This window comes from Bos javanicus, chromosome 5 (genome assembly GCF_032452875.1).
Source record: "Bos javanicus breed banteng chromosome 5, ARS-OSU_banteng_1.0, whole genome shotgun sequence".
NCBI classification, from domain to species: domain Eukaryota; kingdom Metazoa; phylum Chordata; class Mammalia; order Artiodactyla; family Bovidae; genus Bos; species Bos javanicus.
In genome coordinates this window covers 91,954,072-91,966,434 of record NC_083872.1, presented here as the reverse complement: position 1 = coordinate 91,966,434, position 12,363 = coordinate 91,954,072, and the positions used below count along the sequence as shown (strand labels likewise).

The 12,363-nt window shown below is 39.9% G+C and overlaps 1 protein-coding gene across 4 annotated transcripts in view; it reads left to right on the top strand.

The window, feature by feature from the left end:
- PIK3C2G (phosphatidylinositol-4-phosphate 3-kinase catalytic subunit type 2 gamma) overlaps nt 1–12,363 on the top strand; it is a 669,174-nt gene that overhangs the window by 608,602 nt on the left and 48,209 nt on the right. For all 4 annotated transcript variants that reach the window (XM_061417725.1, XM_061417726.1, XM_061417724.1 and 1 more), the window contains one exon: nt 3,899–3,974. In XM_061417725.1, coding sequence (XP_061273709.1) covers nt 3,899–3,974 — 76 coding nt within the window. The remainder of the gene's footprint in view (nt 1–3,898; nt 3,975–12,363) is intronic.

Below are 12,363 nucleotides of genomic sequence, written 5' to 3'. Positions count from 1 at the left end.
AAATCCCATGGACGGAGAAGCCTGGGGGGCTGCAGTCCATGGGGTCGCTAAGAGTTGGACATGACTGAGCGACTTCACTTTCACTTTTCACTTTCATGCACTGGAGAAAGAAATGGCAACCCACTCCAGTGTTCTTGCCTGGAGAATCCCAGGGACGAGGGAGCCTGGTGGGCTGCCGTCTATGGGGTCACACAGAGTTGGACACGACTGAAGCGACTTAGCAGCGGCAGCAGCATAGTGGTGGCACAGTGGTAAAGCATCTGCCTACAGTGCAGGAGATATGGGAGATGTGGGCTTGATCCCTGGGTCAGGAAGATCCCCTGGAGGAGGAAATGGCAACCCACTCTGGTATTCTTGCCTGAAAAATCCCATGGACAGAGGAGCCTGGTGGGCCACAGTCCATAGGGTTGCAAAGAGTCAGACACTACTTAGTGACTGAGCATGCATGCACAGGAAGAAGTAGCAAATCAAGAGAAAAGAAAATGCATTTAGTTGTGTTCTTTGGGGGTTTTAATTATCTTTAGAACAGTCAAGGAAGCCAATAAAAAGATATTTTGATGTAGTGAAGTAGAGGGCTGAGGTTCAAGAGATAGAATGGAGATAAAACTGTAGATTTGCAAATCATTATAATGTCTAGTTTTTAAAAATATTTATGTATTTATTCATTTGTTTATTTGGCTACGCCGGGTCTTAGTTGCGGTGTGTGAACTCTCAGCTGCACCATGTGGGATGTAGTTCCTTGACCAGTTATCAAACCTGGGTTCCCTGCATTGGGAGTTCAGAATCTTACCCCTAGACCACCAGGGAATATAGACGCCACCAAAGGGGATAACATTACCCGGAAAGAACATGTTAGAACAATGAGAGAAATGAGCCAGAAGTGAAGGACACTAGATCTGAAGTTATAAGCAAAACGAAAAGGAGCCTGAAAAAAAGTGTAAGAAGAGATGGCAGGACAAATGGAAGAAAAACTGGGAGAACAAGAAAGCAAGTGAAAGAGAATTTTTCACTAAAAATGGAGCAGCTATATATATATAAAGGGCCAAGAAAATCTCCATTGGATTTAGGGGGGGGGAAAGACCTTAAACAAGAGAAATGATGGTAAGAGCATTTTCAAAGTTCAATTAATGACAGAAACCTGAGTGTGGTAGATCATAAAGTGAGAGGAAGTTGAAGAAGTGGAATCAGTGTGAGTACTGACAGCTCTTCCCATAAGTTTGTGTTAGAGAGGAGAAAAACAACAGGACTTGAAAAGGACATTAATGACAAGAAATTGTTTTTGTATGAGTATACTTTGCATGGTTTGAGAAATTTTATAACTCATCTGGGGTACCATGTCAGTATATAAGCTGTCCTACTCTTCCACACTGAGAAAACTTTGACTTTTTTTTAAACTTATCTGGTGGGAAAATAGGATACTGAAAACTGAAACTGAAAGTCATTCAGTCATGTCCGATTCTTTGCGACCCCATGGACTGTACAGTCCATGGAATTCTCTAGGCCAGAATACTGGAGTGGGTAGCCTTTCCCTTCTCCAGGGGATCTTCCCAACCCAGGGACTGAAGCCAGGTCTCCCACATTGCAGGTGGATTCCTTACCAGCTGAACCACAAGGGAAGCCCAGGAAAAATAAGATGGTACCAGCTAAATTGGGTCCTTATTGTTTTTGTCCAAGTTAATATTGTGATGGCGATTACTCCTTATGGACATATTAATCATCCTTCTCTCTCTTTCTGGAATAAAACTTGGAAGGAATGGAAATGGTGAAGGAAAAATTTCTCTAGGAATAACTGTTAGGGCTATAGTCTTTTTGTGCTTTATGTATACTGTGGCCTCCCTTGCAGTTATTTTTAAATAAAGTGAAGTCTCTCAGTCGTGTCCGACTCTTTGTGACCCCGTGGACTGTAGCCCACCAAGCTCCTCCGTCCATGGGATTCTCCAGGCAAGAATACTGGAGTGGGTTGCCATTTCCTTCTCCAGGGGATTTTCCTGACCCAGGGATCGAACCCAGGTCTCCCACATTGCAGGCAGAGGCTTTAACCTCTGAGCCACCAGGGAAGCCCTACTTTTAAATAAGATGCTATTAATAAAATGGACAGAAATGTAAACATCATAAAAAGAGAAATATGGTTGTAAAGTGAAGGGAAATGGCCATACTTGATTCTTAAGGGAGAGAAAGAAAGAGGGAGGAAAGGAAGAGGAAGGAAGGAAGCAAGCAAGAATGAGAGGGAAGGAGAGAGGGAAAGGAGGAAGGAAGAAAAAGACTATAGACTGGGATATTCTACAAGGTTCTTGAGGAGAAAGGTATAGAATCTGGGACACTGAAGGACATGAGCAGCATTCAGTGGTGTTTTAGTTTGCAAGGGCTGCCATAACAAAGTACCATACACTGGGTGACTTAAAACAACAGAAATGCATTGCACCACAGTTCTCGAAGCTGTGAATGAACACCTGAAATCAAGGTGTCACAGGGTTGATTTCTTCTGACAGGTGTGAATGAAGAATCTATCCCAGGCTTTCACCATGGATTGTAGATGATAGATGGCCATCTCCTCCCTGTCTCTCCACACCATCTTTGCAGCATGAAATATGTCTAAATTTCCCCTTTTTATAAAGACACTAGTCATATCGGATGAGAGGTCCACCCTCCACCATATGACCTCATCCTAACTTAACTAATTATATCTGTAGTTATCCTATTTCCAAAGAAGTTCACATTCTGAGCTACTGTGGGTTTGGATTTCAGCATTTTGGGGGAGGGTGCAATTCAATTTAGAATAGATGGGAAGAGAGACAGATCTTCCCTTGGAGAAGGAAGAAAAGAGAAAACATGACTTTGTGCATCTGTAGATTTTTCAGCAGGAAATTCAGAAATCTCCATCTGCCTTTTGTTTTTCTCTAGAGTGGAGACAAAATCATCAGGAAAGGAGTCAGAGTTGGAAGCTTAAGTTTCTGGAAAAGGTTGAAAGAACCATTGCACAGAACAAAGCTAGCTGGGGAGGATGGAGAATGTCAGGTGGCTTTGCAGCTAATATGGCATCAGCTTATGATAGTCAAAAGCAGTAATCAGTTATGTAGTGGTGCCCTTCAGATAAAAAAAATATAGGAAAGGCTACTTTGCTTAAAACAAAATGCGTGTCAATATAATGGCTTAAAACAAAATGCCTGTCAGTGTCACTAAGGACAAGTCATTCTGATTCATCAGTTAGCCCATTTATTTGGAGTCCAGGTTAAATGTCAGTTTGTTTGTGATCATATCAGTTTAAAAGAGAAGCACACTCACTTCTTTGTAGTAAAATTACACAGAACTAGAATTTCTGCTGAAGCATTCAATACAATCTGTTTCCTCCACTAATCAGATTGTGTTCTAATACAGAGGTCACCTTTTGCATCTTTCTCTTTCTAAATATACCCTAACATTCCATAATGCTTAAAGCTTAGTGAGCATTTCTAGAACTGAACTCTGAAGAGCAATGGTTTTTCACTGAGTGTCCGTGTCCTACTGAGAGTAATTTTTCTCCAAAAGTTTTGTCCAACAGTACACATTTTCTAGAAAAAGGACATGTGAGATTGATGCATAATTATAAAGTTCAAGAGTGTAAACATTGTGGTGAGCTCTAAAAGCGGTGTACACCTGAGCCTCTTAAAGAAATATAAAATAGCCAGATTCTAATCTCGTGAGAGATTAGCTTAATTTAGTGAAAAATTATAGCATTGGCTTAATAGATTTCCTAGTATATTTTGCTTATTTATGGAATCTATAAATATAGATATATCTATAAATAAAAACAGGTATATATAAATATTCTATATTTGGGTCAGTGTTTTCAGAGACTAAGAAGTAGGAATGATAAATAAATGTATGAAATGAAAAAAATATATTTTGTCTTATTTTTCAGAGTGATTGTGTACTTAGCTTTTTTCTCTCTGAGCCTGTGGAACAAGCAGTGAAAGAATCATCAGCTGTGGACCTAGGCAAGTAATTTTATCATTATTACCATGTACAATTATTGAGTTTCAATATAATTGTGAGGCTTCCCCAGTGGCTCAGTGGTAAAGAATCTGCCTGCCAGTGCAGGAGACCCAGGTTCAATTCCTGGATTGGGAAGATCCCCTGGAGGAGGAAATGGCAACCCACTCCAGTATTCTTGCCTGGAGAATCCCGTGGACAGAGAAGCCTGGTGGGCTATAGGCCATGGGTTGCAGAGTCAGACCACAACAGAGCATGTATGTACAATTATTGAGTTTTAATTGTATAAAAAATAAGAACTATATGTTTTTAATTTTCAAATTAAAATATTTTTAACAATAAGGCTTTCATAGTCTTTTCAAACCATTTTTAACCCCTTAGAATATGTTTATCAAGTTAAATTAAACCCAGGTGTGTTTGTCTAATTATAATAATTCCATGCTACCCCACTATTAACTTATTTCAGTTAATTGTGCTTTGAGGTGGAATTGCATTTCAGAGAGAGAGATCCTGGTTTCCCCTGCATGTAAATCTTACAGTTTACTCAACATCTTAGAAAATAACAAAAATAAATATTGGGCAATAATAATGACCATGAATTATCTAGCAGTTTCATACTTATCTTTTAAAGCTCAATAATTATTCCACCTCCTTCATGAAGTCTTATTTTATTAACAGGATCCTAAATGAGCCCAGCAAAATTATCTACCCTATTCTCTGCCAAATGTGTGTTAATTCTAATTAATTTCTCTATCATCTCACATAGATTGGCAAAGACTTTTTAAATATCCTATCAATCTAAAGCATTCTTTAATGTAAATCCATTGCCAGTGGCCATCTAATACTGATACTGGTTTTTATCTCACACAAAATTTGCAAACTCATGATTGGCTAGGCCTCACCACCCCCCACCCCAAACTTCCCTTTGCAACTCCCAGTCTTCCTTTTGTCCACATCCACCTTCGTATTCTCTACCTTTAAGATTAGGCCCATCTGCTCATCACCTCTCTCTGTACCTGATATCCTAGTTACTTACCCCTTATGAGTACAGTTCTCTATAGCCAGATCAGGTCTTATAGTGTGATTGTTTACTGTTACATATTTATTTTTGTGTCTGCCTTGTTTCTCTTGTTAGACTGAAAATAACTTTCAGTCAAGCACTCACTTCTCCATTATGTACTGCTCTACACTAACAAATTCTAAATTAATATATGATAATTAAATCACTTTTATTGTGCCTATATTTTATTCATGTAAGTAATGTTACCCTCTAAGATGCTTTGCTTTTATAGTTAAACCATAAACAGTATTGAGTAAGGAAATTTCTTACATTTCATAGCATGTATCTAAAGAAGAATGATGTCCACAAAATAAAATATTTTTAGAGACTGAGACAGAACTGTGTTTGAACGTCTCCTGTGGAGGTGCGGGTCAGCAGTGGACTGCCACTGGGACGGGGCTCTGGGTGCTGCAGACTTGGGTATGACATAAGCCCTCTTGGAGAAGTCGCCATTAACACCACCACAGAGCTGCCAGAACTTACACAGGACTGAGAAATAGACTCTTGGAGGGCACAAACAGAAGCTTGTCCACTAGGACCCAGGAGAAAGGAGCAGTGACCACACAAGAGACTGACCCAGATTTGCATGTGAGTGTCCAGGAGTGTCTAGCAGAGGCATGGCTTGGTGGTAGCCTGCTGCAGGGCTGGGGGCACTGAGTGTAGCAGTACATGCATGGGATCTTTTGAAGGAGGTCATCATTATCTTCATTACCTCCACCATAGTTTGGCCACAGGTAAATAGCAGGGAGGGAACACAGCTCCAGCCATCAACAGAAAACTGGATTAAAGATTTATTGAACATAGCCCTGCCCATAAGAACAAGACCCAATTTTCCCCACAGTCAGTCTCTCCCATCAGGAAGCTTCCATAACCCTCTTATCCTTCTCCATCAGACAGCAGACAGACTGAAAACCACAATCACAGAAAACTAACCATTCTAATCCCATAGACCACAGCCTTGTCTTACTCAATGAAACTATGAGCCATGTCCTGTAGGGCCACCCAAGACAGAGAGGTCATGGTGGAGAGTTCTGACAAAATGTGATCCACTGGAGAAGAGAATGGCAAACCCCTTCAGTATTCTTGCCTTGAGAACCCCATGAACAGTATGAAAAGGTGAAAAGATAGGACACTGAAAGATGAACTCCCCAGGTCAGTAGGTGCCCAATATGCTACTGGAGAGAAGTAGAGAAATAACTCCAGAAAGAATGAAGAGACAGAGCCAAAGCAAAAACAACACCCAGTTGTGGATGTGACTGGTGATAGAAGCAAGGTCCAATGCCGTAAAGAGCAATATTGCATAAGAACCTGGAATGTTAGGTCCATGAGTCAAGGCAAATTGGAAGTGGTCAAACAGGAGATGGCAAGAGTGAACATCGACATTTTAGGAATCAGCGAACTAAAATGGACTGAAATGGGTGAATTTATCTCAGATGACCATTATATCTGCTATTGTGGGCAAGAATCCCTTAGAAGGAAACGAGTCAACAAAAGAGTCCGAAATGCAGTTCTTGGATGCAGTCTCAAAAAGGACAGAATGATCTCTGTTTCCAAGGCAAACCATTCAATATCACAGTAATCCAAGTCCATGCCCCGACCAGTAATGCTGAAGAAGCTGAAGTTGAATGGTTCTATGAAGACCTACAAGACCTTCTAGAATTAATACCCAAAAAAAGACTTCCTTTTCATTATAGGGGACTGAAATGCAAAACTAGGAAGTCAAAAACACCTGGAGTAACAGGCAAATTTGGCCATGGAGTACAGAATGAAGCAGGACAAAATAATAGAGTGTTGCCAAGAGAACTCACTGGTCATAGCAAACAACCTCTTCCAACAAGACAAGAGAAGACTCTACACATATACATCACCAGATGGTTAACACTGAAATCAGATTGAATATATTCTTTGCAGCCAAAGATGGAGAAGCTCTATACAGTCAACAAAAACAAGACTGGGAGCTGGCTGTGGCTCAGATCATGAACTCCTTACTGCCAAATTCAGACTGAAACTGAAGAAAGTAGGGGAAATCACTAGACCATTCAGGTATGATTTAAATCAAATCCCTTATGATTATACAGTGGAAGTGAGAAATAGATTTAAGGGACTAGATCTGATAGACAGAGTGCCTGATGAACTATCAACAGAGGTTGGTGACATTGTACAGGAGACACGGATCAAGACCATCCACAAGAAAAAGAAATGCAAAACAGCAAAATGGTTGTCTGAGGAGGCCTTACAAATAGCTTTGAAAAGAAGGGAAGTGAAAAACAAAGGAGAAAAGGAAAGATATACCCATTTGAACGCAGAGTTTCAAAGAACAGCAAGGAGAGATAAGAAAGCCTTCCTCAGAGATCAGTGCAAAGAAATAGAGGAAAACAATAGAATGCAAAAGACTAGAGATCTCTTCAAGAAAATTAGAAATACCAAGGGAACATTTCATGCAAAGATGGGCTCGAGAAAGGACAGAAATGGTACGAATCTAACCGAAGCCAACGATATTAAGAAAAGATCATAAGAATACACAGAAGAACTGTACAAAAGATCTTCACGACCCAGACAATCATGATGGTGTAATCACTCAACTAGAGCCAGACATCCTGGAATGTGAAGTCAAGTGGGCCTTAGGAAATATCACTATGAACAAAGCTAGTGGAGGTGATAGAACTCCAGTTGAGCTATTTCAAATCCTAAAAAATGATGCTGTGAAAATGCTGCACTAAATATGCCAGCAAATTTGGAAAATGCAGCAGTAGCCACAGGATTGGAAAATATCAGTTTTAATTCCAATCTCAAAGAGAGGCAATGCCAAAGAATGCTCAAACTACCACACAATTGCATTCATCTCACACGCTAGTAAAGTAATGCTCAAAATTCTCTAAGCCAGGCTTCAACAATATGTGAACCATAATCTTCCAGATGTTCAAGCTGGTTTTAGAAAAGGCAGAGGAACCAGAGATCAAATTACCAACATCCACTGGATGATGGAAAAAGCAAGAGAGTTCCAGAAAAACACCTACTTCTATTTTATTGACTATGCCAAAGCCTTTGACTGTGTGGATCACAATAAACTGCGGAAAATTCTTAAAAAGATGGGAATATCAGACCACCTGACCTGCCTCTTGAGAAACCTGTATGCAGGTCAAGAAGCAATAGTTAGAACTCAACATGGAACAACAGACTGGTTCCAAATAGGGAAAGGAGTACGTCAAGGCTGTATATTTTCACCCTGCTTATTTACCTTCTATGCAGAAAACATCATTAGACATGCTGGGCTGAATGAACCACAAGCTAGAATCAAGATTGCCAGGACAAATATCAATAATGTCAGATATGCAGATGACACCACCCTCACGGCAGAAAGTGAAGAACTAAAGAGCCTCTTGATGACAGTGAAAAAGGAGAGTGAAAAATCTGGCTTAAAGCTCAATGTTCAGAAAACTAAGATCATAGCATCTGGTCCCATCACTTCATGGCAAATAGATGGGGAAGCATTGACAGACTTTATTTTTGGGGGCTGCAAAGTCACTGTAGATGGTGACTGCATCCATGAAATTAAAAGATGCTTACTCCTTGGAAGGAAAGTTATGACCAACCTAGACAGCATATTCAAAAGCAGAGACATTACTTTGCCAACAAAGGTCCGTCTAGTCAAGGCTATGGTTTTCCCAGTAGTCGTGTATGGATGTGATAGCTGGACTGTAAAGAAAGCTGATCACCGAAGAATTGATGCTTTTGAACTATGGTGTTGGAGAAGACTCTTGAGAGTCCCTTGGACTGCAAGGTGATCCAACCAGTCCATCCTAAAGGAGATCAGTCCTGAGTGTTCATTGGAAGGACTGATGTTGAAGCTGAAACTTCATTACTTTGACCACCTGATGTGAAGAGCTTACACACTGGAAAAGACCCTGATGCTGGGAAAGACTGAAGGCAGGAGGAGAAGGTGACGACAGAGGATGAGATGGTTGGATGGTATCACCAACTCAGTGGACATGAGTTTGAATAAACTCCAGGAGTTGGTGATGGACTGGGAGGCCTGGCGTGCTGCAGTCCATGGGGTGGCAAAGAGTCAGACAGGACTAAGTGACTAAAGTGAACTGATTGTCATAATTTATAAATATTCTCTAAAAAACAGTATTAATTGGATAGATTTTTAACAATCATTATTTGTAAACTTGAGTTAACCAGATTAAAAAAACAAATAATAAGAAAGTAGCCAATTTCTAGAGAAGTTAACTTAAAAAAATAGCTACTAGGTTGGCCTCTATTTTGTCATTAAAGCCCTTAAAGAAAATTCTTTCAAAACATAGACTATGGGTCACTATCAAGTTTTTGATTTTGTGATTATTATTTGTCTATAAAGTGTTTTAAAATACATGCATACAAAAAAAGTAGGGTTCTTATTATAAAAACTAAAATGGTTGTTTCAGAATTGTTTTTGTTTTTTTGGTTTGCTTTCTTCTTACTACATCATATAATACTTAAGACTTTTTTGTCCGTGATAATGGACAAAAGTTTTGGTTCTCGATATTTTATGTTACAACAGCAGGACGGCATATTCTAAGCAGGATATGCAAATCACTGAAACAAAGAAGGATTAGCAGGAAGTTGTTCCTTTTTGTATTCTTTAAATTATTTCCTCTTTCTTATTCTGAATTCTGAATACTTTTGTCACAGAATATCAGTTGATTCCAAAAAAGAAGCACACTACTAAGGACACTTCTTGTCAGTCATTTGAAACTTTGAATTGTTAAATAATTAGATGATAAATTTATTCAGTGTATTAAAGTAATGGTTAAATAGGATGACCTGAAGCAAAAATCCCAGACTGTACCATTTTACTACCCCTACTAACGAACTGAGAGTGGATTGAAGTGACTTAGCACAGCACATCTGGACACCTATGTATCTAGGCACAAGACTTGCAAAGATCATATTAGTAATCATTTGTAGTCCCACCTCTGCCGTTGCTGCTGCTGCTAAGTTGATTCAGTTGTGTCCGACTCTGTGCGACCCCATAGACGGCAGCCCACCAGGCTCCCCTGTCCCTGGGATTCTCCAGGCAAGAACACTGGTGTGGATTGCCATTTCCTTCTCCAATGTATGAAAGTGAAAAGTGAAAGTGAAGTCGCTCAGTTGTGTCTGACTCTTCGCAACCCCATGGACTGCAGCCTACCAGGCTCCTCCATCCATGGGATTTTCCAGGCAAGAGTACTGGAGTGGGGTGCCATCGCCTTCTCCAGTTACTCACTAACTAAACATGCCTTGGTAGAACAACAGGAAGTGCCAACCAAGTATACTCTCTCCTCTACTTATCCCTTTTCCTTGGCTTTGCATTGCCTAATTTAGGCAGAGCCAACTTCCTGGGCTTGTAACCTATGCAGTCGTACAAAGTACAGTACTTAGAACAATCCTATACTTGGTTTAATATTCTGTTGTCACTAACTTGAAATTCTTAATAAAAAGTTTTTTGGGGAAAAGAACTGTGAATTTTCATCTTGCATTTTTATTTCAATGACTCCCACAAATTATGTATGCGGCTGGCCCAGCAATTTGGAAAAAGATCAGAATTCTCCAGCTGTATCTCAGCAGAATCTGGTACCCACCAATTTCCCTTAAAAGTCAAATATCAGGTCCTTCCCAATCTTGACTCTTGTCTTTTTCCAATTCTTCAACTAAGACAAGACCCTCAGTACCTCACAGATCAATTTTCTCTGCCTAGATTTCTTGATTCCTGTTCCACCTTCCCCATCATTATCTGCATCCTTCAGATCTCATCTCAATTGCCTTTACTATATAGACCTATATAATGTTTTTTTCCCTCAAAACACATATTGCAATGAAACCTATGCTATGTGCTTCTTTGCAGACTAAAAATCCATGAAGACACAAGCCATGTGTATCTGGCTTACCAGTGTAAACCCAGTGCTGAGCAACGTGCCTTGTCTCCTCTAGATAGTCCATAAAGAATTCCTGAATAAATAACTGACAATAAAAGGACAGTAGAGAAGACACCAAAATCCAAATTTAAGCTCCTTCTCTCACATTCACCATTTTAAGTGGAAAAATCCCAGCACAAGGAATTCAAAGCTTCCCAACCACTAGAATTCTCCTGAAGTATCACCAGGGGGAAAAAAAAAAATCTGTAAATTATCATGTTTAATATTATGGACACCAGACTCAACCAAGGCACTAACCAGAAAGTTGCTGAATTTTATCTTGTGTATTCTTTAATTCTCTAATGACAGACTCTCTGTACTCCCCACAAATTAATACAGCCACCATGCCAAATAATACTTTTACAAAAATAAAAATTATCCACCTTCCACCAGTACGCAGCTCTGATACACAGAAGATAGATTTTTGTCACAATACAGAAATAATAATGTAGGTAATGGGCTAGAACTTGATCAAAGACAACAGTTGCCAGAGTTAAGAGGATGAATTAATGAGCATGTTTAGATGCCATTGATAATTATAAATGATTACAAAGAGGAGCTTTCAATCATTACCTTACATCACTACTTTCCCTTTGAGATGTTAATTTAAAAGGAAGCCACACAGTCTCTATGGCAAGGTCTCTCTGGTTAATGTTCTAGCTGCTTGTTCTGGCAAAGCCCAGACCAATTGTCCATAGGTTGAAGTATGTTACTCATGCAAGCGTGCTCAGTCGCTCAGTCATGGCCGACTTGTTGTGACCTCCCTGGACTGTAGCCGCCAGTCTCCTCAGTCTGTGGGATTTCCCAGGCAAGAATACCGGAGTGGTTTGCCATTTCCTATTCCAGGAGATCTTCTCAACCCGGGGATCAAACCCAAGTCTACACCATTGGCAGGTGGCTTCTTTACCACTGAGCCACTGGGGAAGTCCATGTTACTCAGGTTTTGAATTTAAATTTTACTGATATGGAAGGACAAGAGATGAAGGGCTAGTTATGATTGTCTGTAAATAAATACTTGTATTGTTTTTTAAATTTTCCACTGAAAGCTTTGAAATATACATTTTGCTACAATATATCATATGATCTCATGTTTTTAATTAGAAGATTATTTTAGATTAGGCTTCCCTGGTGGGAAGACGGTTCAGACAGTCAAGAATTTACCTACAGTATGGGAGACCTGGGTTTGATCCCCTGCAGAAGGGACTGCCAACCCACTTCAGTATTCTTGCCTGGAGAATCCCATGTACAGAGGAGCTTGGCCACCTACAGTCCATGGGGTTGGAAAGCTTTAAAATATACACTTTGCTATAGCATCTCATATAATCTCATGTAATTAGATTATTTTAGACTGTTGCTGTGGCTGATATAGGAAGGAAAAGATGAAACAAAGATGAGAAA